This window comes from Amphiprion ocellaris, chromosome 20, assembly GCF_022539595.1.
Source record: "Amphiprion ocellaris isolate individual 3 ecotype Okinawa chromosome 20, ASM2253959v1, whole genome shotgun sequence".
Taxonomy (NCBI): domain Eukaryota; kingdom Metazoa; phylum Chordata; class Actinopteri; family Pomacentridae; genus Amphiprion; species Amphiprion ocellaris.
In genome coordinates, this window is record NC_072785.1 from 17737715 (window position 1) to 17761667 (window position 23953).

At 41.3% G+C, this 23953-nt stretch overlaps 3 protein-coding genes across 3 annotated transcripts in view; 2 read left to right on the forward strand and 1 right to left on the reverse strand.

The window, feature by feature from the left end:
- Window positions 1–4042: 4042 nt before the first annotated feature.
- The window catches only part of dnajc17 (DnaJ (Hsp40) homolog, subfamily C, member 17), a 70344-nt gene continuing 50433 nt past the window's right edge, over window positions 4043–23953 (reverse strand). The window contains exon 13 of the transcript XR_008599974.1: window positions 4043–4058. The gene's annotated coding sequence lies outside the window, so the exon portion shown is untranslated. The remainder of the gene's footprint in view (window positions 4059–23953) is intronic.
- On the forward strand, window positions 6885–9844 carry LOC111570521 (cytochrome P450 1B1). Its single transcript, XM_023273334.3, has one exon. It carries the CDS (start codon window positions 7107–7109, stop codon window positions 8685–8687), a length of 1581 nt encoding a protein of 526 aa, XP_023129102.1. The 5' UTR covers window positions 6885–7106; the 3' UTR covers window positions 8688–9844.
- Window positions 10893–13571, forward strand: LOC129347269 (cytochrome P450 1B1-like). Its single transcript, XM_035949568.2, has one exon. The coding sequence runs from the start codon at window positions 11159–11161 to the stop codon at window positions 12731–12733; it is 1575 nt and encodes a 524-aa protein (XP_035805461.2). The 5' UTR covers window positions 10893–11158; the 3' UTR covers window positions 12734–13571.

The following is a 23953-nucleotide window of genomic DNA, read 5'->3' on the forward strand; positions in this document are numbered from 1 at the left end:
GTCACACTAAGACTAAACATTGTCTTAGCACTTTAAATCTGAAAAATATGGTGTATATTAAAAGTCTGGTTTACAGATTTGGGAAACTGAGTATTCATCAATGTCACACTCTGGCGATTCTCGGGGCAGACGTTTGCTGTCCATCTCCCCTATCTTTCTCCACAGTAAAGATTATAAAGCATACTATATTACAGGTTGAATTTCATGGTTGATGGGTGACAGATGTAACAATCTGACCTTTACATAAAGGAACAACCAAGAGCCAAATCTTACTATCAGTTTTAACAGCATGCAGGCTGCCAGGTAGACTCTGAACATATGTTGAGATCCATAATTTTATGTCAAAAAGAATCTTATAGCAACACTCGAAGTAAAAAGCTTAACTGATAAGGTCTCCGTACATGCTGTAACAATTTCAAGTCCACATTCTGAGGCTCTGACAGCAACGATGCCACATTTTCCAAAAAGAAAAGTTCGCTTGAACCAAACAAATATTTCTTCCAAAACCAAATCTGAAAGAAATTTGGATAAAAACAGCATAAAATACAAAATGTCATGATACACAGCCCACATCATTTTGCAAAGTTACATGGATGGCTGAGCAGAGGAGAAAGTTCACAGTAAAAAATCTGAATGGCGTGTCTGAAGAAAATTTCAGAAGAATATCCAGATTTATTTACACTTAAATGTCAGTTTAACGCAGTGTCCTCTGATCATAGGATACTGCATTTATTCAATGCCTTTTTCAACTAGAATTCGACAACACTGAACGGCTTTACCATAATCCCTTCATTAGACTGACTGCATTTGCAATATTACTACAGAGGTGTGTACTTTTCTCAAAGTACTACATATGATATTGTAGTTCTTATATGGGACAGGAGGTGGAAAACGCATAACAAGCCGCGTCCTACTGATGTCTCAGCCTGTCTTTGATGGGCTTCGGGTAGTCGGGGTCATCTGGAAGCCATTTCTACTTGTGCTTTCTCCCTCGTCTCATTTTAATCAGTCAGTACAGCCCCACACCTCCCTCCCTACCCCCCGCTCTCCCCGGGGAAGCCGGAGTTCAGTGACCGAGCTCCGTGCACGCCAGGCCGGCATGGCACGCAAGCTCATCCCCGCTCCGCTCCCCTAGCACGCAAAAAACTCTACGGGATTAGAGACAAAAAAAAAAAAAAAAAAGAAAATCCCTGTACTGTACATAATACATGGCTCCTGTCCTGAGTGCCACATTAGGTGAAGATCTATCACGCAGCCTGCACACAGTGAAGAGGGACACAGTCCAGTCTGAGGGGAGTGGAAAAGAAAAAAACATAATATTTTATCCTAATAAGTTGCTTTATTAATAATAAAAGAAATAAAAGAAGTCTGCCTGCAGCACTCTGCATTATGGTTTGTGACCTTACTGAACTTTCTTATGATATAACAGCATTTTTTAGTAACTTTTTCCTGTTGTACTTGTATTTATGGCCCATCGTTAGCCTCAGGATCTTGAACTAAAACTGCTGTGTGGAAAAGCGTTTCATACTAAAACCAAATGTCTGGAAGATCGGATAACATTTTCACCTTAACATCATTCCTTTGATTAAGTCTTAAGTGCCCTGCCATGTTATAAGTGTGAAAAATGAGCAGTGTGGGTGGTCACTGGGTGGAATCAGATCCCTAAACTTGACTTTAATGCTGCTATGTTAAACTACAGGACCACATTAAAGAGCAGCATGTGTAAGAAAATATTGTGCTATAAGGTTAAAAATCAAACTTTTGGAAAGAGTCTAAATCCACGTTTTCATGGTTTAACCGAGGGCCTTAAATCATTCTGGGAAAGTGTTCTCCCAAAGTAGTGGTCTCCTCTCTTATGTGGGTTGTTTGATACAGTGACACATGTTTGGACGCAGCAGAGGGTCTAAACGCAGTGGACATATCGAGATATTCCTGGGAAATTTCTTTCTTTTGTCCCAATTCTAAATGAGCGAAAGGCATCGGAGCCACTGTGGCATTGTCTGAGCTTCACTATCGATTATTTTTATTGTGAAAAAGCCTTTCAGACAAGTAGGGACATTATTGACAAGTATAAAAACAAGGAATAAAGTTCCGAATAATTTCGTCCTGCTTTGTGTGCCTGAGGTTCACTGTGCTGTATGTGGTCGAATGTTTGTAAGACAATACGCACACAATGGTCATGGGGTACAAAAGCCTTGCATTGCTGTTCTCTTTTTGTCTTAAAAAAAACAAACTCAAAAAGTAAACACGAATTTCAGTCATGATGATATCTAAGCATGGATTTAGATTTTTTCTAAAATATCGCCAACACACATTGCACTTTCTGATGCTGGATTAAATCATCTGTGTTCTAGTTTGAATTATATGAATTATTTAATTAAATTCCATAAAAATGCAGTTTAATTCTTTTTCAAATGTAAACTGGCATAAATTGATGTTTTTGTTAATGTAAAGCAGCCTACTTACACTTCACTGACAACATTTTCTCCTAATAAAGTCATTTGGGTGAATATGATAGCAAATACTCGCCTGTTTACACATCCAGCAGACAATGAGCAATATTAGTTTTCTTTTAGAATCATGTTTCTTTCCACCAGAAGATTTTAAACTCATATTCACTCTTTTAGCTCTGCTTTGGGCTCAGTTAAATAGGGGGTATATATATCATTGTAACTAAGCAGAGGGTACCTGGACTTTTCCTTTTGGTTCTTGAATTTTGGTTTGTTGTTTCAAGAACCGAAAAGAGAAGTCCAAGAAGCACTAAGGATCTGGCTCTTTAGTCGCTAAATGTTCCACAGAGTTCAGCAGCTCTTCTCTCACTTTGTGCAAATCAGTAAAATTGCAGTGCCTTAAATCAAAAACAGTGTGCTGAAAAATGCTAGATGCAAAAAAAAAAAAAATGTGGTTATGGCTCACAATATCCACAGTTAACTTTAAGATATCGATTAGTGCAATTTTAAATTAATATTTCGTCATATTTTCAGACTGAGATTGTGCTTTTTCTAAATAAAGGCATCCACAAGCTAAATATGATTCCTTTTCACTTTACCACCAGTCCCCTTTGTATCCCTGCTGAAGTGAATTTTTGCTTTTTCTTCTTTTTTCTCAGGCTTTTTACACACAAACAACAATCAGGTCAGACAGTGACAATTTTTCCAAGTATCTCTCTTTCCTCATATTGTGGCTTGGCAGAAGAAAACACTCTCATTTCAAACATCACCATCTCTAACTAGCAATGTCCGGTGGTTACCTCCCGGCCGCCTGAGATGGCGCTGGCCCAGAGGATGTTTTTGTTGGTCTGTTTACTCGTTTGTCTGGGTTGTTTTTGGCCGCAGCTTTTTTGGTCTTGGCTCACCTTTGTTCTCTCAAGTCTCAAATCTTCTCTCAGATTCCTGCATTCATTCTGCTCTTCCCCTTTTCCTAAGTCCCACCAGCTCCCCAACTGCCTGTTGGACCCCTGGCTTTCCTCTCCCCCAGACTCCCCCCTTCTCCCCCACCTCCTTCCCTCTTCCTTCCTCCCTGTCGGTGCTGTGCGTGACAGTAGCTCACCGAGAAGTGGAAATGAGACTAGTAAACAATGATTAGCTCCAGAGACGGGGCAGCCTGGTCTACCATTGGTCCTGTCTCCACACAGTGAGCGCCCACCCGCCAGCGCATGACATGCAGCGGCGCACACACACCCCATCCCCGCCTCCGCCCCGCAGCCTCCTCCGACAACCGCCCCCCCGGCTTCCCGCCTCAGCCAGAGTCAGCGCAGGGTCAGGGCCAACCTTTCACAGCCAGGTTACAAGGGGTAATCACAGGCAAACACGGCAGCCACACGCAAAACGCACACACGACACCCCGTCCCTCCCACCCGGCCGTCTGCCCCCTCCTCCCCCATACACATACACACAAACTGCAACCCACCCCCTCCCCGCCCTACCACCCAAGCACCCCCTTCCCTCAGCCACAAACCTGGCTCTAATTAGCGTGATGGGGATGCGAGTGGCCACATGTGTGTGAGGAGCAGGCTCAGGCAAAGAGACGGAGGAGGTGGTGTCGGTGGAGGATTCCCCCTATAGGAACGGTGGAGAGAAGAAACAGTCATCCCCAGTGCAGGCAGTGTATTGGAAGACATTGCTATGTCTCTGGTTAACCGAGGAATCATTCTGGAGGCTTTGGTCCTCAGCCACACCGCATTTCTTAAGACAAACAGCTCTCAGGCAGAGATCTGAAAACTACTGACATCTGGTAAAGGCTGCTTAAGGACCATTATTGTGAAACAATGACACATAGCACGTAATTAGTTGCGCTAATAAAAACGATTACTTATATTTGACACCTTTCAAGTGCAAGAACTTGGAGTGGACGAGAGGTGGCGTGAATGTTTACAGGAACAGCCCCCTTATCGCCCTTTCAGCCCTTCTCTTTCCATTGTGGCGTAGGAGTGATGTAATAATTTTGTGACAACTTCAATAGCAACGTCAATTACGAGTGTCCCAAAACAGCGGCAACAACGGAAGGAACTGAGATGGTTGCTACGTTGCTATTTGTTGAGTTGGCCCACGCTGTTGATGGCGAAGTTTGAGAGGAGAAGACTGCTTTTCAAAGAGGAGTTGTGAGGATAGGAATGGTGCTAGCTGTTGTTTTCTCCAAGTTTAACCAATACATGTCAAACCCTGAACAGCAGTTTATCACGGCCACTTAGAGGTTCGTAAACCACTGTTTGTCCCAAAAAAAAGGCCCTGAAAAGGCTCCTACAGGGTTGCACTTCCTGGAGTTGTTTTTTTTTTTTTTAAATTTTAGCAATTTAAGCATGCTGCGCCTTCAGGACCTGTTATAAATGTGTTTACAAAATGAGAAACAGTTATGCATTACAGTTTGTGAGTGGTGGGACTGTTAATGTGTACCAACAAAATACAAAAATCCGACAATCAAAGCAGTAAATGGTTGGCATTGCAGATCCAGTTCTAAACTTTGTGGTGAAATAAACAATAAACGCTCTATATATTATATCTGATTAATGAGATTCAAAATGTGTGCTCCATTATTTATTAACTGTGTATAATAATAAACTCTCTTGTTTTCAGCTCAAAAATAGATCCATAACACCCTGATGTGGAAAATAATGTGCACATCTAATAACTGTTGTAAAACACATATATTTCTTAAAGTCTATTAGATGTCCTGTTCCCTCCCCTCCCTCCCCCTGCTGATAATGACTGATTAAGCCTGTGTGGCAGCGAAGTTTGTGTCCCTCCGACTTAGTGCCTCACTTGGGAAATGTTTTAGTACCTTCAATTAAGGTCATTACCTCCCTGCAAAAATAAACTTCACAGCTGGTGGGAAAACAAGAAACAAAGTTTGTCTTCCACACAGAAAAGGAAAATGTTTTGCCTTGGGAAATAAAACCAGTTTTAACTGGAGAGTTAGTAGAATCAAAGGGATTTCCATAAGTCTTAGTTATGATGAATGGCAAATATACAATATATGTTGTAGAAAGCTTGTGATTTATTTGCAGAAAGATGTATTGCATGCTTTGGTGTTAGGTTTTGCTTTTGCAATCACTGCAAAGAGGGTCACCTGAAGTTTGCCGTGTGGTGACGTAACCCGGAGTTTTGTGCACAACTACAGTTTATGTGTTGGAGAAAACAAGATGTCATAGCAAATCCGGGTATCAATATTTCATGGCTTGTCCACGCTGAGTTACTGTGCTAGTTTGTTGTGTAAACTTTAGAATTATTCTGCCGCTTTATGATGCTAAGGTGAATAATATAGGAATGATGTGAAGCAAGCAAGCAAGAAAAACAGACTGTAGTGTGAATGGGCCTGATATGTATTCATGTGAAATTTTCTAATCTGTTATTATATCTATGGAGGGATTTTGTTTCTTTAAATAATGTGCAAGTGCGATATATTATAGAGCACACATATTTAAAACTGTTTACTAATATATTCATATTATTCAACATTATTACTGGACAAGTAGATCAAATAATCTCTGATTATAGTTAAAAAAATTGAAGACATCATGAAAATTCACGTTTGAGCACATACTAACAAAAAAGATAAATTTAGTGAATTTTTCTGAATCATATGTAATTGTAATTCTAAAATCTGACATTTTTGTATTGCAGCTGAGTAAACATATTAAACTCATTTGACAAGTTTTGTAACTTTTTATCTGTCACAGTAAATACATTTTGCTAAACGCTAGACTTGCAGAACTTCTCGGACAAACAATGAGAAAAACAATACATTGCCAGCTTTTACAATGACGTTAAAATTGCACGTTATAGATTAAATATACATTAAAGCACACTGAGCACATCTGATTCAATTCTGAGACCTTCTTCACAAAGGATGCGTTTAACTTCCATAACATGCAAATTAAGGTAACAATAAAGTCTAATTAGCCGCAAAAAATAATGTTTCGTTCAGGTAAATAAAAATTCATTTACGCCTACTTTTGTTCAGTTATAATAACCTCAGTTTAAAGTCGGACAAACCGTATTGAAACACTTTTTCTCTGGCCAAAGTGCGCCTTCGGGGTCCTGTGCAGCCACAGAGCAAATCATATTAGAAAGACACACTTTGAAATGTGCAAACTCTGCCAGTCCTCCAATTAGTAAAACAAATTGGCTCGACGCGGCTCCAAGTCAATCGGTCACCAGTTGCTAAGTCTTTTTTTTTCTTCCTCTTTTGCAGTGGACGTTCACGCCGCTCGCTCACGGTGTCCCTCGACGCTCTCATGTGCGCGCCTCCAAGTGCGACCGAGAGCAGAGAGATAATATAGCGGGGTCTGCAGGGCTACCACAATGGGAGGAGTATGAAAGTTATCCCGAGCCCTGCCCACCAACTGCAAAACATATAAGACGCTGGAGTGAAGCAAAAAGCAGGCACATAAGCCTTAAATCTTGATGAAGAGACTGACTAATGATTAAAAACAACTTTATTTAGTGTCATAATGACCTCACTGGCATTTGATTTATATATTTAAAATATTTTATATGGATACATGAGATTTTTTTTTTTTTTACGCCAAACATATTCAAGCAGATTTTATTGAAAAGTTAAGTTTTTTTTTTTTCTTTTCTGAGGAACAAGTGCGCGGTCAGCTCCTCATGATGGCTCTGGACACAGAGTTTGGTGTGCAGAGCAGCAGCATCATCAGGGAATGGAGTGGACAGGTCCATCCTGCTCTAGTCGCCTCTTTTGTTTTCCTCTTCTGTCTGGAAGCCTGTCTGTGGGTCAGGAACCTCAGGCTCAAGAGGAGACTGCCGGGACCTTTCGCCTGGCCTGTGGTGGGCAACGCCATGCAGCTGGGCCAGATGCCTCACATCACCTTCGCCAAGCTCGCCAAAAAATATGGGAACGTGTACCAGATTCGGTTGGGCTGCAGTGACATCGTGGTTCTGAATGGAGACAAGGCGATACGTCAGGCTCTGATACAGCACAGCACAGAGTTTGCAGGCAGACCGAATTTTGTCTCGTTCCAGATGATTTCTGGAGGCAGGAGTATGACTTTTACTAATTACAGCAAACAGTGGAAAGCACACAGGAAAATTGCCCAGTCGAGCCTCAGAGCCTTCTCCTCTGCAAACAGTGAGACCAAAAAAGCCTTTGAGCAGCACGTCACGGCCGAGGCCATGGAGCTGGTGCAGGTATTTTTGCGCCAGAGCACTGACGGACGGTATTTTGACCCTTCTTATGAATTCACAGTAGCTGCTGCTAACATCATGTGTGCTCTCTGCTTTGGGAGGAGATACGGACATGATGACCTCGAGTTCAGGACCTTGTTAAAAAGGGTGGAGAAGTTTGGAGAGACAGTCGGGGCAGGTAGCTTGGTAGATGTCATGCCCTGGCTCCAGTCCTTCCCAAACCCAGTCCGCAGTGTCTACGAAGACTTCAAAAACCTCAATGAGGAGTTTTTTGCCTTTGTGAAAGACAAAGTGGTGCAGCACAGGGAGTCCTTTAACCCTGAGGTGACCCGGGACATGAGTGACGCCATCATCAATGTGATTGAGCATGGAGAAGACAGCAGACTGACCAAAGAATTTGTTGAAGCAACTGTCACAGATCTGATTGGAGCGGGTCAAGACACAATGTCAACTGTGATGCAGTGGATTTTCTTGCTCCTGGTCAAATACCCAGACATGCAAGCCAAACTGCAGGAGCTCATAGACAAAGTAGTTGGCCAAGACAGACTGCCATCGATCGAGGACAGAAGCAGCTTGGCTTACCTGGACGCCTTCATCTATGAGACCATGCGCTTCACCAGCTTCGTCCCTGTCACCATCCCTCACTCCACCACCTCAGATGTTACCATCGAAGGTCTCCACATCCCCAAAGACACGGTGGTATTCATCAATCAGTGGTCTGTCAACCACGACCCTCTGAAGTGGAAGGACCCCCACGTGTTTGACCCCACGCGCTTCCTCGATGAAAACGGGGCCCTCGACAAAGACAAAACCAACGGTGTGATGATTTTCTCAACAGGTAAAAGACGCTGCATCGGTGACCAGATCGCCAAAGTGCAGGTGTTTTTATTTACAGCAGTCTTGTTGCACCAGTGCAGCTTTGAGAGCAACCCCTCTGTGCCCCTCACTCTGGACTGCTCATACGGGCTCACGCTGAAGCCCCTCCAATTCAGTGTCAGCACCAAGCTCAGGGGAAAGCTGCTCGGCTTAGTTTCCCCAGCATGAACAACATGTTCCAATACTGTGACTCCAGCAAACACTTTCCCACCAATGACATTTATCAGTGAGTATCGATATGCCTGCACTAAATAATACTGTTGTAATATTATTTTTCATATTTAACAAGGATATTTAATTAATATCTTAACATGGTCTGTGTTTTAATTGCTGTTGGTGCAGGGCTGAGAATATGATTTCAAAGATGTAAAATGCATGTGTGTGGACAGTCAGGATCAGTGGAAAGATATTAAATTTCTGCTTCACTAAATACTCTATACTTGATTAGATTTTGTAAATAATGCTGAGTTGTGTGCTTGTTTTACATCCACTTTTGAGCATGTACCTGTATGGTGTGTGTGTGAGTGTGTGCAGAAATTAGCTACATCCCTTAAAGGTCAATGTAAACTATTATAACTGTATATGAAATGTTTGTGAATGTTATCAAGTCACTTGATGACTTATTGTTTGGATTTATAATATGTAAAAGTATATTTAACCTTTGCTACATAAAGCAGTTACAAAGTGTTGTTTTTTTTTATATAATTTTGTATTTCAGGTATGACAATAAATTTATTTAAATTTAACCTGTTTCACTATCTACTGTACTCAAAGCATATGAACACAATAAACAAAGCATGTTGATCAAAGGGAGACAGAAATGTGCATGTTTACAAAGCTGGGAAGCGAGAAAGAAGTCTTTCATCAAGGAGTGTCCATCACTTTTCAAAGCATGAAGAGGAGACGTTACTGTGGACCATGAACACTTAACAAACTTTATGTATCCAGGGTTCAGTTTTACTGTACTTCAAGCACTGCAGCTACCATGCCAAATACATGTCTCACCAGTACAACAAAACACATGTGCAGTAAATTTCTTTCACTCAAGAGGCATTCTCAAAAACATGTTTGTTTACAAAAACTTTTTCAAAGCTACGTGGATGTCACTGCACTCTCTTTAATTCTCTGAATTCAAAAATTGATGTTATAATGCCCAAGGGATGTGTTTTTCTGTCTGTGTCAGGGTAAAAAGCTTACCTCAGTACACCTTGAATGTAAAAGCATTTAATCTGTGATGTTTTAACATTCAAGGCCTACTGAGGCTTGATATAATGATGAAATAAGCTGTATCTGAAATGAATAAAGTGAATTGTCAATATACAGTGTGTACGGTTTCATTGTCAATTTATTGTTAGAAATTAGGTTGAATTAAAACCTCAAAATGCTCCTTTAAACCTATATCTCTGGCTACAATAATATGCTAATTTCTCAGTCTCAAAGCATTTCATCCACTGTTAGCGCTGTCAGATATGTGCCAGCCCTGTGACATTAGGCACTGCTGTTGTTTAGATGTCTGTCATTGCTCATTGTTCCATAAATAGAAACCACTGCAATATTTGACTTGTGGCTGAATATCACTAAAACCCAAGCTGATGCTTTTTTAAGATCCTTTCTTTGTTGCACAAACACCCACATATCAGATTTATAGCTGTCCTGAATTCTGTTTGAAACTATTTTGATGCAGCCACAACAATAACAGCTACATTATCTCAGGGACCTTTGTTTAAAGGTCTATTCTGCCAACAATATTCCTGGATATATATTTTATGGAGCATATAAATTGTGCTGTTTGTATCTTGAAAACCACAGCTTTCATGGTGATATCCCAGAGCCCTTTCCTTGTATAGTTATAATTAACAGCTTGGTTGTAAATAACAAAAAACAGATCGTGTTTAAAACAGCCTCGTGCAAACAGCAAAGTCATCTATGAAGGAAAAAAACAATCTCCAGCTCACTGTTAATTATTTACCATATATGCTGCCACTTTAAAATTCCATCTTATTGCTGAGCAATATTCAAAAGTAACAAATAAATATTATATATTTTGGAACAAATATCTATTCGGCGACTCCTCATATGTCAAGCTGTTTGTCTTTTAAATATGTTGTTCTAATCTCTGTTACATTCTTTGGCAACAAAACTGTAAATCTGTAGTTTTTGGCAACATGTCCGATTAAGTAGCTGCTCTCCTTTTCCATCATCATCCTTCAAGGGACGCTGCTGGAAGCAGGCCTGAGTGGGAATAAGACTGAGGCCTGCAGGCTGTGGTCAAAATGGGAGGGGAGAGATAATAAAAAACCTGAGTTGCTGACCCCTCCCACCATAGAGATACATATAAGCGAAGTGTTAAGGCTTGAATCCGCATTCCTCTAAAGTGGTCATCTGAAGACGTGCTGCACCACCGCTAACCACTCAATCTGAGCGAGCCCATCTCACCGGCTTCTGAGGAGGAAGGGTGAGACAGCATGTAAGCACTGCTTGGAGACCTTTTTTGGGCTGTTTTAATTACAATTCAGGATTAGAGAATATACTTTGTATTTTAATATTTTGAAGAAAAGAGGAATTGGTGAAATGGTTTCCAATTTTAAGTGAAAGCTGCATTACGTATAGTCAATTTTAGAAAAACTACAGACAACGCAATGGCTCAAATGGACGCAGAGTTTGGTGTGCAGGGCAGCAGCATCATCAGGGAATGGAGTGGACAGGTCCATCCTGCTCTGGTTGCCTCTTTTGTTTTCCTCGTCTGTCTGGAAGCCTGTCTGTGGGTCAGGAACCTCAGGCTCAAGAGGAGACTGCCGGGACCCTTTGCCTGGCCTGTGGTGGGCAACGCCATGCAGCTGGGCCAGATGCCTCACATCACCTTCGCCAAGCTCGCCAAAAAATATGGCGATGTGTATCAGGTACGACTGGGCTGCAGCGATATCGTGGTTCTGAATGGAGACAAGGCGATACGTCAGGCCTTGATACAGCACAGCACAGAGTTCGCAGGCAGACCAAACTTTGTGTCTTTTCAGATTGTCTCAGGGGGGGAAAGCATGACTTTCATGAATTACAGCAAACAGTGGAAGATGCACAGGAAAATTGCTCAAACAACAATTAGAGCATTCTCATCTGCCAACAGCCAGACCAAAAAAGCTTTTGAGCAGCAAATTGTGGCTGAAGCCATGCAGCTTGTCGAGATTTTCCTTAAATTCAGTGCTCAGGGCAAGTATTTCAACCCTGCTCATGAGCTGACGGCAGCTGCTGCTAACGTGATTTGTGCGTTGTGCTTTGGAAAGCGTTATGGACATGATGACACCGAGTTCAGAGCCTTGTTACACAACGTGGATCAGTTTGGACAGACGGTAGGGGCTGGCAGCTTGGTAGACGTGATGCCATGGCTTCAGTCTTTCCCCAATCCAGTCCGTAGTGCCTTCAGGAACTTTAAACACTTGAATGAAGAGTTCTTTCAGTTTGTCAAGAGCAAAGTGGAGGAGCACCGAGAGACCTTTGATCAAGAGGTGACGAGGGACATGAGTGATGCTATTATTGGTGTCGTTAACAATTCTGTCAGTGAACACCAGCTCACCAAAAGCTACACAGAGGCGACAGTGTCAGATCTGCTCGGTGCAGGTTTGGATACTGTCTCCACTTGTCTTCACTGGATTGTCCTTTTGTTGGCCAAACACCCCGAAATACAAACCAAACTCCATGAGGTCATTGACAAGGTGGTGGGGAGAAACAGGCTGCCATCTATCGAGGACAGAGTTCATATGGTTTACCTGGACGCCTTCATCTACGAGGTCATGCGCTTCACCAGCTTTGTCCCCGTCACCATCCCTCACTCCACAACTTCGGATGTAACTGTCGGTGGCCTCCACATCCCCAAAGACACAGTGATCTTCATCAATCAGTGGTCCGTCAATCATGACCCCCTGATGTGGAAGGACCCACATATCTTTGACCCTTCACGCTTCTTGGATGGTAACGGCTCCCTAGACAAGGATCTCACCAACAATGTTATGATCTTCTCAGCAGGGAAGAGAAGATGTATTGGGGACCAGATTGCCAAAGTGGAGATATTTTTGTTCTTTGCAGTTCTGCTCCATCAGTTCAGCATTGAAAAATGCCCAAATGAGGACTTCTCTTTAAACTGCACTTATGGTTTAACACTGAAGCCTTTAGATTACAAGATCACAGCCAAACTCAGGGGAGAATTACTTAAAAGCCAGTAAAAGCTGTTACAGCAATGCAATTTAAGGTATGTGTTCTGAAACAAGTATTCATTCCTTGTATTACAGATATGTTTTTTGTAATTAGCTTTAAATTAACCAAAAATGCAAATAATTAACTTTGTCACTTAGGCTGAGATTAAAAAAACACTCTGGAAATGGCATTAGACAACATGCAAGTTATAAGTGAACTCAAGTCTCAATTCTGAAAAGCTGTGACTTGGTATGAAAAGCCTAAATTTAGAAAAGGATGTAATGAAAACTTTGATGTGATTGCTTAAAAACCACAATTCATAATAAATCTTAAGTATGTATTGTTATTTATATGAGGGTATTTAGTGGGAGTCACACTAAATTGCAATATAAACTGGCGGTGATGAACAAATTTCTGTCAAAGCCTTTTTGCTTTTTTCGCTGACAGGGAGGAATCTTGCCCAAGCTGTGTGGTCTCAAGTGAACAATTATTCAGCCAGACACTCATTTATCTTTGTATGTACTGAACTTTTTCATGTTAGAGCTTCAGTGTGCATGCCGTGTGCATCAGTGTACTCTCAAATCATGCATAACGCTGACGTATTCTGATAACAACCTAATGTAACGTGTAAAAGCCACTAATTTAACTGTCGGTTATACTGTCTTCTTCTTTTATTGCACATAATACATCACTGTACAACATGATTTAAGCATACCACATTATACCACATTGTATAAGTAATGAGCTGTAGCCTATACAGCAGGTCTGATAAATGATGTTTTCATAATGAACATAATCCAACACAATACAGTCTGTGTTCTCCAGTATGAGTAAAGCTTTGAATGTACAATAAACATTTTCTACTGACTTGTATCAGATTCTGTGGGATGTATCAGCAGCGGTGAGAATCACAGGGGCCAGAGAGGTCAAAGAGATAATAATAGATTCTGATGTCTGGTCTCTGTGTTGTTGTAAAAGATTAATATGGGTTACAGGCCCTGCATGTCCTTGTTTTATAAACCTAACATGCAGACTGTGACTCAGTAAATCAGTACAGGCAACAGTGAGCAGTCACAAGCTGCCCTCGTCAATATTTAACATGGACCGCGCTGTACTTTTGACTGGTGTGTCACTTTTTCTAAACGAATGAAGTCAGACTGAAGTCAGTGTTGTTTCCCATTTTCCAGCACACTGAGATGTTTTTTTTTAATCTCTTAGATGTCATCATAGGTAAAACGTTACTTTTTTTAGCTTTAGATAGCAGGTAATATCAGTTTTAAACTTCAGATACTGTTTTATTGAATACATTAAGATTCAAAGAGGTTAAATAATCTGATATTTCATCAGAAAATGCCAAGAATGAATACAAATTTGTGCAGCAGAACTCACACAACTCACAACACCTTACATTTATTCTGCTCCCTCTAGCTTGAGAAGCACTGGATCTACCAAACTATATATGACAGTTAAAAACTTGAAACTGCAACAGTAAAATGCCATATCATTGTCTAAAATCTAATAATGTCCTTCATAATCAGTCATTTTTCTGCAGAACATATAGTCTTGCTTTTTGGTACATTCTGTACTTAAGTAACATTTAGAATGAAGGACTTTCACTTAACATCTTTTATTAACATCAAGTGCTGCTTACTGGCATTAAATCTGACACGACCCATCTGTGTTTATATAATGTCTGACATTTAAATGTTCCATTATTTTCTCCTACGTCTGTTAAGGGATTTAAAGTGACACTCATATGAGATCTGTATCTATTCCACCAAACTCAGTCAACACCCGTCCTGAAATTCTTCTTCCTGAATGACTTTCCTTATTTTGGAAAAACAAGAACCACCCAATGCTCAACATTTATCTTTGCTGTAAGTATGGTACATAAATATTAGTTTAAGTGTGGGCTAGCAGCTTGTAATTTTCATCCCTCTTCTTTTTATCTCCCCTTCCTTATCCCGTGGGAGCATTGCCTCATTGAGCGGTCTTGAGTCTACCTGCGTACTTGCGGGAGCAGCGCTGTGGCTAAACTTGTTTTCACTTGGGTTAATATAGAGCAGGCTGAAGACATTCTGTACTGCTACAGCCGCTCTTTCCCCTCAATCTCTCTCTTTGCTCTGACACCGCAAGGACCCCAGAGGAAGGAATGGGCCGCCTGACCTCCCCTGTTTCCATCACTGCTTCCCAAAACATCCACGAAATGCATCCAGCTGAAAGACTCCCTTTCACCCCAAGTCACCCGCTCCTCGCTGTGCATGCCCCCGCAGCCCTCGACCTGGCGAGTTTCACTACTTAAAGGAAAAAAAAGTGTACAGGCTGACAGTTTTTCAGCTCTGGGCTTATTCACTTTCTGCACGTACACAGAACCACAGAGATACCTCCCACAAGGTTCCCTCTGCTACCACCAGATACAGCTCAGCACTCTTTCCAAACCCCCCCCGCCCCTCCTTTGCTTGAGGTTTGACATGCAAATTACAGTCACTGTTTTGGTAGATGACACACAAGCGAGGTAGAATTACTTGGAAGCAGACAAATGCAGTTCCCCCAGAAAATAAATCCCCTCTCTTGACCATTGCCATCATCATGCTGAAATGCAGCGGAACACTGTCTGAACATTGACTAGGAAAGTCCTCATGTCCTTACTCAGCCAGGCTTTCCTGTAACGCCACTCTCAGCACCAGCACTCTGACCACAGCTACACTCTCAGCCCAAAATGTTGCCGTCAAATAACATGACTGCACTCTGCGTGCTAGTCAACTTGACCCAAAGCATCAAATATCACGGCAGATCATTAATCACAAAAATGGAAGTAAACATTTTTCTTTGAATAACAAGAACAAGAAGCTCATGCGAAGCAACTATGAAGCAACTTTTTCCTTTTTCCTCTGAACAAAAGCTACGTTTAAAACAAGTAAAATAAGCATGATTTCTGAAAGATCAACAAATACTCTGCTTCACCTCTCCCTATTTACAGTAGCATATTTAGACAACACTTTGATGAGAAAATGTGAGCAGTCGGGTTTATAGAAGCACTCTGGCTGCCTGCCACTGGAATAATCCTGATCTCATTCTAAACTGATGCTCAGTGTTTTAAAAGACTCTCATTTTGAATTTATTTGTAAAGAATGTAATTGTGCCCTAAATATCAGGAAATAGGTGTAATTTGCATTTTGCCTCAGTGCAATATATTCCAGAGTTCTTGTTTGATGTTCAATTTGTTTGCTCAAAAACTGTTTCCATTCTTTCGAACCCCCTTGTGGGATTATGTCATAGACATAAACACTGAGCAGGACTTATAATTATGTTCCAGTTGACATTATAATCAAGTCATGTCACCTTAAAGTTCAGTGCCCTGCTACAGACTCTGTATTTGAACACATTACTGACAGAATCAAACAGCTAGTAGTGATCCTTTATTATGTTTTGGAATATAACCTCACACAACCATCATAAAGACACGTGAATTGACCCTTTTCAATAAACACTTACCCAACTCATTATTATAGGGCGGGACAGCTAGTGCTTGTTGTTTTGTTCATGCTAGGATTATGTTTTGGAACTGTGGCAAGGAGGGGACCTTTGACATAAAATAACACAATGTGCAGCTACATTTGCCACATTTCTTTCCATTAAACAAACAATTATTTTCAAGACGAAGTGATCCATGCTGGTCAGTATGAGAACATGGCTAGCATGTGGTTTTCGTTCATGGATGGGAGATCATGTCACAGTCTGACACAGTCACTCATGTTGAAGTGGTCATTTTTGTTCCGTGTGGAAACTGAGCAGCCCCGTCTCCTAAGATTCATGTTAAATGGCTGCACTGGCTGCTAATGAAAGGGGCACTGTAATGTGATCCTCGCACACTGGAGCGAAATGAGAGGGTTAGGAGGAGAGTGTGGTGGCGAAGCTTGCACCTCTTCTCCTTGTAGTCTGCGACATGCTGATGTGGAAGCTGAGGTCAACATTTCCAGTTTTTCTGTGTGTGTTTTCAAGATGATGAGCTGACTGCATTTTCACAGACTGCATTTTCACCATTTTTCTGTATCTAAACAGCAGTACTCCTTTACTTTCTATTAAGGACAATGGGAATTGGCAAGATTTTACTCAAGCCAACACAAAAACTCCCTCTTTGTTTGCCAAACCTAGAAAGCAAATTAGATTACCGTAGTACGTCTCCTACAAATAGCTCATTATCTCATTTATCTCCTGATAAATCAGTTCTGGGGGACCTTCAGAGTAAGTATCTGGTACTTTCCTGTAGGTCCAGCACCTTCAAGAGCCCATCAGTCTTATGCAGTGTCAGAGATAGCGGTGTCTGCTCCGACGATAACAAACCACTGGCACCACTGCTGTGCAACCCAGACTGGAACCTCTTCAAGAGGCACATAGAAGTGTCTCTGAGAAGCAGACATATCTGATTTGTTTTAAAAAGGGAGGAAATAAATCAGATTATTGCTATGTGTATTTTTTCAAGTAACATGAGAACTTTGGAAATGCTCGACAGAGTGATATCCCATGCATGAGCGGGAGACAGACTCGAGGATAAATGGAAGATGTGCAGATAAGTGCTACTTGAACCTCGTTTACAAAGTAATGACTTTGATGAATTTACGTTTTTGTACGGAACAAATGAGATTAGAAGGAAATAATGTTGGATTAGAGAACTAAAACTAAACACATTCTCTCTCCATAGTGTATTTACTCAATTTGTCACACCCAGGCAGAAAAAAGGATGGCCGCGAGATCACAAAAAGGGTCAATAGCATACAGTATGTTGGTTTCTATAGTGATATTTATTTGTATTTCACCAATAAAAGCCAGTTTCTAGTGTGATTGATACTAGTAAGCCAGTCTTGGCTCGTGATCCAACTGTAACATTGGTATGCTAACAGTGTTATTAATTTTTTCAGTGAGTGGTCATAACATTTTGGCTTACTAGGCCTGAAAAGTAAAAATACCTAAGTAATGTTTAATATTGCCAAACAGAACATAGATACTTCTACCTTGTGAATTTTCTCCGCAGATAAAGAAAAAAAGAGAAAGAAGCCATGGCACATGTCAGCCAAAGTTTAACCACGTCCTCTTGGCAAGACACACTCTCTTTAACATGCATCACAGCTCATCATCAAATCAGACCAAGTAGACAAACTGGCATATTACCAGCCTGGTGAAACATAACAACAAAGTAAACACTAAGGAATCAGAGAGAATGCTTCAGCAGAATGAATTATAGTGTGTGCATTTCTTTAAAAAAAGGAAAGAAAGAAACTACATTTCTGTACCAGAGCATTTAACATCCACTGCTTTCCAGACTGCATCTTGGCCAGCAACACTTTGCTGGTTGCTGGCAGCTGCTCAGAGCCAAGAAATAGTTTTGCTCATGTAAAATACTGTAAAACAGCAAGTTGTCTTTTTTTTTCCAAAAACAATTTGACAAATTAAATATATTGTAATAATTAGTGAGTGTAAAAAGTGCTGCAAGGCTGATTTTGTTACATTTGGAAGGAGCCAGGCTTGCTGTTTCTCAGTCTCCAACGTGCATGCTAAGGAAAGCTAACCTCATCTAACTCTTCACCACAAAGTGAATAAGTGTTGTTCTCAAAATGTCAAACTTTTTCTTTAACTGACTTTATTAAAATGAAAACTGTTCTTCAACTTTGCTTGAATCCAAAAAGACATCTTGATTGTGACAGCCAACCACAATTGCAATAACCATCTGTTACAGATTGAAAAGCAGAGTTTTGATGTGGACACCTACATATTACAGAAAGGTTTTCCACAAGATTTTGGAACCTGGCAGCTGATATTGGGGAATGAGACATGGCTCACAGTTGTCATTTCACCCCAAAGTTTTTAGATGGAGTTGAGGTCAGGTCCCCTGTGCAGGCAAGTCAAGTTCTTCAACATCAAATTCAGAAAATGACTTCTTTTTGGACTTTTCTTTATACATTGTCATGTTGGAAAAAGGGAATCGGAAAGAGCTTTCGCCAATCTGTTGCCACAAGCTTGGAAGCATGTTTGTTTCAAATCATTGCATTCTGTACCATTAAGATTTCCATTAATTTAAACTTAGGAACCTTGCCCATAAACAGAAGTAAACAATAGTAACTGAAAAGTGTGTACGTGTGCTTTTAGCTAAATAAAGAATAACAGACAATAATTGGTTAATCTCAAACTGAACAGTCTGAATTGGTGCCAAAGTCTGAGTCTGTGGTCTGAAACAGTGGCCTTGGCACTGTGCAGCCTGAGTAATCATCTGAATCCACAATGAATATGTAAGAGCTTATAATCATTGGTAAAAATGAAAGAGCAGCATTTGCAGAGAAATAACAGAGTGAGGCAGAATTGTCTTCATGTAATTGCCATTTCTCATGGCGAACAATAGTGGATGAAGGAAGAGTAATGACTCTTAATCTGTCATTATCAAAACATTGTACGCTGTCTGCATCAGAAATTCTATCTATTGGACTGGGATTTGAAATAATATTCCAACTATCTCCATGTCACAAGCTTGTGTGTCAAACAGCTACCCATAATTCAGCTCTCAGTTGCAGAACCCCTCTGCTTCCGTCCCTCGCTTTCACGCCATCCCACTTCAAGCCCTCTTCTTGGCAGTGCCTTACGCCAGACCAAAACAATTTAGCAATATGCTATTTTGCGCTCACAGAGATTCATTTTCAGTTGTTTTTACATTCTTCTTTTGTAGTGGGCTCTGACTCCCTGTCAAAGTTTCCCCACTCAGAGAGAATAACAGTTTGCTGGAGCAGACCACTCAACTGAAAATATGTTGCTCTAATAAGACTTGGAACCATCCACACTTGGAACATGCAGGCCTGTTGACAGTTTGAGATGTTATATTTCAGTTTCTGTTATCCTAAACGACAATTTTACACAGTCTAGGTGTTGCGCCAATTTTGAGGGGGGATTCACTTTGGCTGAAAATCAGGAAAATGTGCATTACACAAAGAATTTATAGATATCACACTTGTGATTAAACAAAGTGTATTTTTTGATTTAGGACTCTAGTAAATGCGTGACCAAAAATTTCAACAACTGAAAAATCCTTATGAGCCAGCATGGACATACACGGTGATATGCTAAGACATTGTGTTCCCTGCGCTTTATTTACCATTCATTATCTTCATGACAGCACACAGTGTACCGGCGGGACACAAATATTTCTTCCTGCAAAACACAGCTGAAACTGGAAATTAAGCATGACATTTTCATCAGGGGCAAACAGATTCCAATACTTTAATCGAGCATCTACAGCCCATTTCTTCGGGACACACACAGGCGTCACTAATATTTAGTTAGACACGCATCCAACAATTCCTAGAAAACAGATGTGTGCAGGATGTCACATGTGTGGGCGCTGGTGCCTCTGACTGTGCGAGCTTGCATCATACTATGAACTGGTTTGCAGGACGATGAATCCTGTGGACTTTTGTGTGCAGTAAACAGGCATCTGAGTGGATGCAAGGGGCCACTCCGGTGAGAGGTCCCGGAAGACGCCTTGAGCTGGAGTGGAGGTGCAGCTCATGAAGAATAACATAATGGGGATGAAGGGCGCTTATGGAAATGCTGGGGCTAACACAAGGTTCCGGAGACACCGTTTACACAGCCTGCCAGCATTAGAGGACTTGGCAAGAAGTTCATCTCCTCCTCCAGCGCGAGAAGCCATGTTCAATCCCGTAGAGGGAAGAACTGAGGACACAGAAGCCGTTCGTGTTTGCGCTGTTTAAGCAGTGGCACCGTATAAACTCAGAGAGAAATTAATCTGAAAAGTCACAGAGTGGCAAAGTGTAAAGCCATGTAATGAGACTGATGACAACAAATACGTACTACAGCATTCAATCTGTGCTGGGTGATCTCATAGCGTTATGTAAGACAGCCATGCCCGTGCCAGACCCCGAGACAGAGTGCAGGGGAGGCATTCAGGTGCATGCAGCTGAGCACGCAGCTCCTTTCTTTGCCTGCCATACTTGGAAATAGTTTGGTGCGCTTGCTCAACTTGATTACTCCAATAACAATCCTAAGCCAGCTCCTTCAAAGAGGTGGGGTAATAAAATGTTTTTCTGAAATAATGACAGCTTTCAAGTTTACAACGCAAGAAAATTGTAAACTTAGACAATTTAAACCACTAAACTCTCCCGCTGATTACATAAATCAGTCGAGGCACAGAAGGAGTTAACACATCTGCAGCGAGCTAACTCTGTGTGAACCATAGTGGCTGTGGGGTCTCTCACATGCACACATAAAATTACCACTTGCCTAAACTCTTTCTGGGTAAAATCACTTCATAAATATCTGATCCTGACTCCTTTAGATGAAGATAAATGTCTTGACCTGGAGTCAAAATAATTTGTTGGAGCTTTAATTATGATTTTCCACTCATCGTTCTGGTGGTCAAAGAGTGTTAACTATTGTAGAAAAAGGTCCAGAAAGAAGAAAAGGAGAAAGTATAGAAAACGTTCATGAAAATAACCAGGCATCTGTCTGGTGATAGTGGGAAACCTTACACCAAAGCACACTTAGACAGGAGTCCAAGAAGCTGCTTGATCAAAAGAAAAAACAATTGACCATGAATTTATGATTAAACTGCTTCACTATGTGTATGTGCTCCTGTATATTCGATGACTGGTGTTGCTCTGTGCATCCAGTTGCAAGGGCAGTCTCACTTGAGAGGTGCGTAGCTGAAATCTGTGAAGTGCCATTTGATGACTCAGAGGAAGAGAGAGCTCTGGTATGAATGACAGCTGGTGACTCAGACTGTTGTGCACGCACACAGGTGGGTTTGGTTTTGTCAACTAGTGCCTTTCCTGTGACTACAACTGTGACAAGCATCCAGGAGCCCTCATCTCACACCTCACTATCACCATCCACAAGCCAAGCCCCGCCGCAGTCGGCAGAGCAGACAAGAGTCAGGGTGTCTGCTCCAGTTCTCCGAACTAACGGAGGAGAACGCATTAAGCAAGTCTGGACTTTGGATGACTCCGCCAGTCCCCCCTTCCAATCCTGCTTTCTCTCTTCCTTTTACTCCTCCCACGCACACTCCCACCCCCCGCCAGCTCAACTGCCAGGAACTAAGATGTATAGGCCTCTGCAGAGAACCACCTCCAAGGTAGCACTTCTCTCCACTGCCAGCAAAAATAAGACATTCTGCTCTCTCTCTCTCCTTCTCTCCCTCCTACCTCCCCATCCTGTCTCAGCAACAGTCCCTCCACGTCACAGTGGTCAGAGAGCTGCCAGGAGCTGCAGCCAACAGCTACACTCTGCTTTGGCCCCTTTCCCACCTTTGGCTCTGAGAAAAATTGTACTTTGCCCAAGACAGTTTATGTAGATATAGACCTGCCAGTTAGAGAGGTAATGTGTGCTCTCCGAGATAGGTTGCTATGTACACACTGGTGCAGACCACTTGTTGTGTTTGTTGTTATTAGGCTGGAAATTGGGAATTACATGGGCTGTAGAGTATCTGGACGTGCCAGGCCAGAATTGTACAAAAGAAAAAAGAACCAGAAAATATCTTTATCATAATTCATAGAAAAGGGTAAAGCAAATGCAAGCACTTGTTTGGGAACACACAAGCACTCTCATACACAAACTCGGTAGTAGGGATATGCAATCGGCAGATGCTTATGCTGTAACAGCAGGCACAAATCATACCCGTAAAACTGAAATAGTCTACAGCAATCCTTAACCTAACTTTAAGCCAAGTCTATTTATAACTGTGTTCCAAACCTTTAATCCCTGAGCAGCCTCTTTTCAAAATAATGAAAAGACTTTCTAATTTTAGAGGATATTGGTTGTAGTCTTTTTGGAAAATTTAATCATTGCAAAGACTCAAAAAGAGCACAAACAAGACGTTAATGTCATTATGGCCCAGAGGATTTCCTGGAGAACACTAGATGTCCTGTAGCTTCAACGGTTCATCACTTCTGCTTTAAAATGATCACAACAACCAGGGCTAACCTATAATTAGTTCAGCATCATGTCCTTTAATGTCTGCAAATTTTACAGGCTTCTACAATGAGTAAGTTTCTAATAAAAGATCAAAAAGCACTTACATATCCGAAAACTTCCATGCTGCCAGAACAAACTGCAAATCAAATCGGTACCAGCTAACAGACATGTATGAGTATCTGACATCTGTCTTTGTACTTGTGGTAGGTCACCAATATTAGGGCAGACCAACTTGAATGTATTGAAGCATGAATGTTCGCTGACGTAATGGATACATCTGTATTTTAGGTCCAGTGCAAACATGTGGACATTTGAGTGCAAAGGGATGGCTGACTGCATCCTCTGGAGTGGACCAGCTGAGAAAACACTCGTCGCGACACACTCCACAACATAAAAACTCTCTAAAAAACGAAATTCCATCGCTCACATCCCATGGCACCCATTTAGTCTGGGCCCAGAGCGGACATCACACCTACTACTCATTTCATAACATACTGCGAGGGAACGGTTTAACATGCAGTCCATGAAGACTGATTTATGACAAGTTATGAAAGAGTATACAGATCCTGACCGTCAGGTGTATTTCCCAGGAAAAAGAAACATTTTAGCTCAGGCTTATCCAATTCCATCATGTACAAAGATGACATGGGAATATGCACTTGGGTGTAAAGCACAACCAATATGGTCTTCAGAAACTCAGTAGTACATGGTAGAAGAAACTCTGGGATCCGATACCACCCCATATAATGAAGCCATCATTTCCCAAAGTTGGGGACAGAACCCCACCTTATTTAAGAAAATATTAAATATTAAAAGTTAACATTAAAGCTGCCTATAGGCTCCTTGAGAAGTGTTTTTCAGGTGGACAGGGTCAAGGAAAAACAGAGTACAATATAACTCAGAAGCTCAAATACAAACTCTGCAGCGGAATCAACATATTGCAACCATGCTTAAGAGATATTCATCTCTACTAACATTGATCTCTAGTTTTCATCCCATAATGCATCTGTTTTCCTAATGGCTGTGGTGACTTGTGGATGACCATGTCCCCACTCATAAAGCTTGTGTGGTCACACAGCGGTTTTTATAGCATGACAGTGATGTTAACCATTATCCAGTGGCCTTATTAAAAACCAGGAATAATTGGATGATTTTAGCTTTTATGAAACACCCTATCAAGTAGTCTAGCACATGCAATAAGTCCAAGAAGTGCAGGCTAATTAGCAACAAAGTCAAATAGTTTACTTCAAGATAAATGCAAAACTACAGTGAATTAA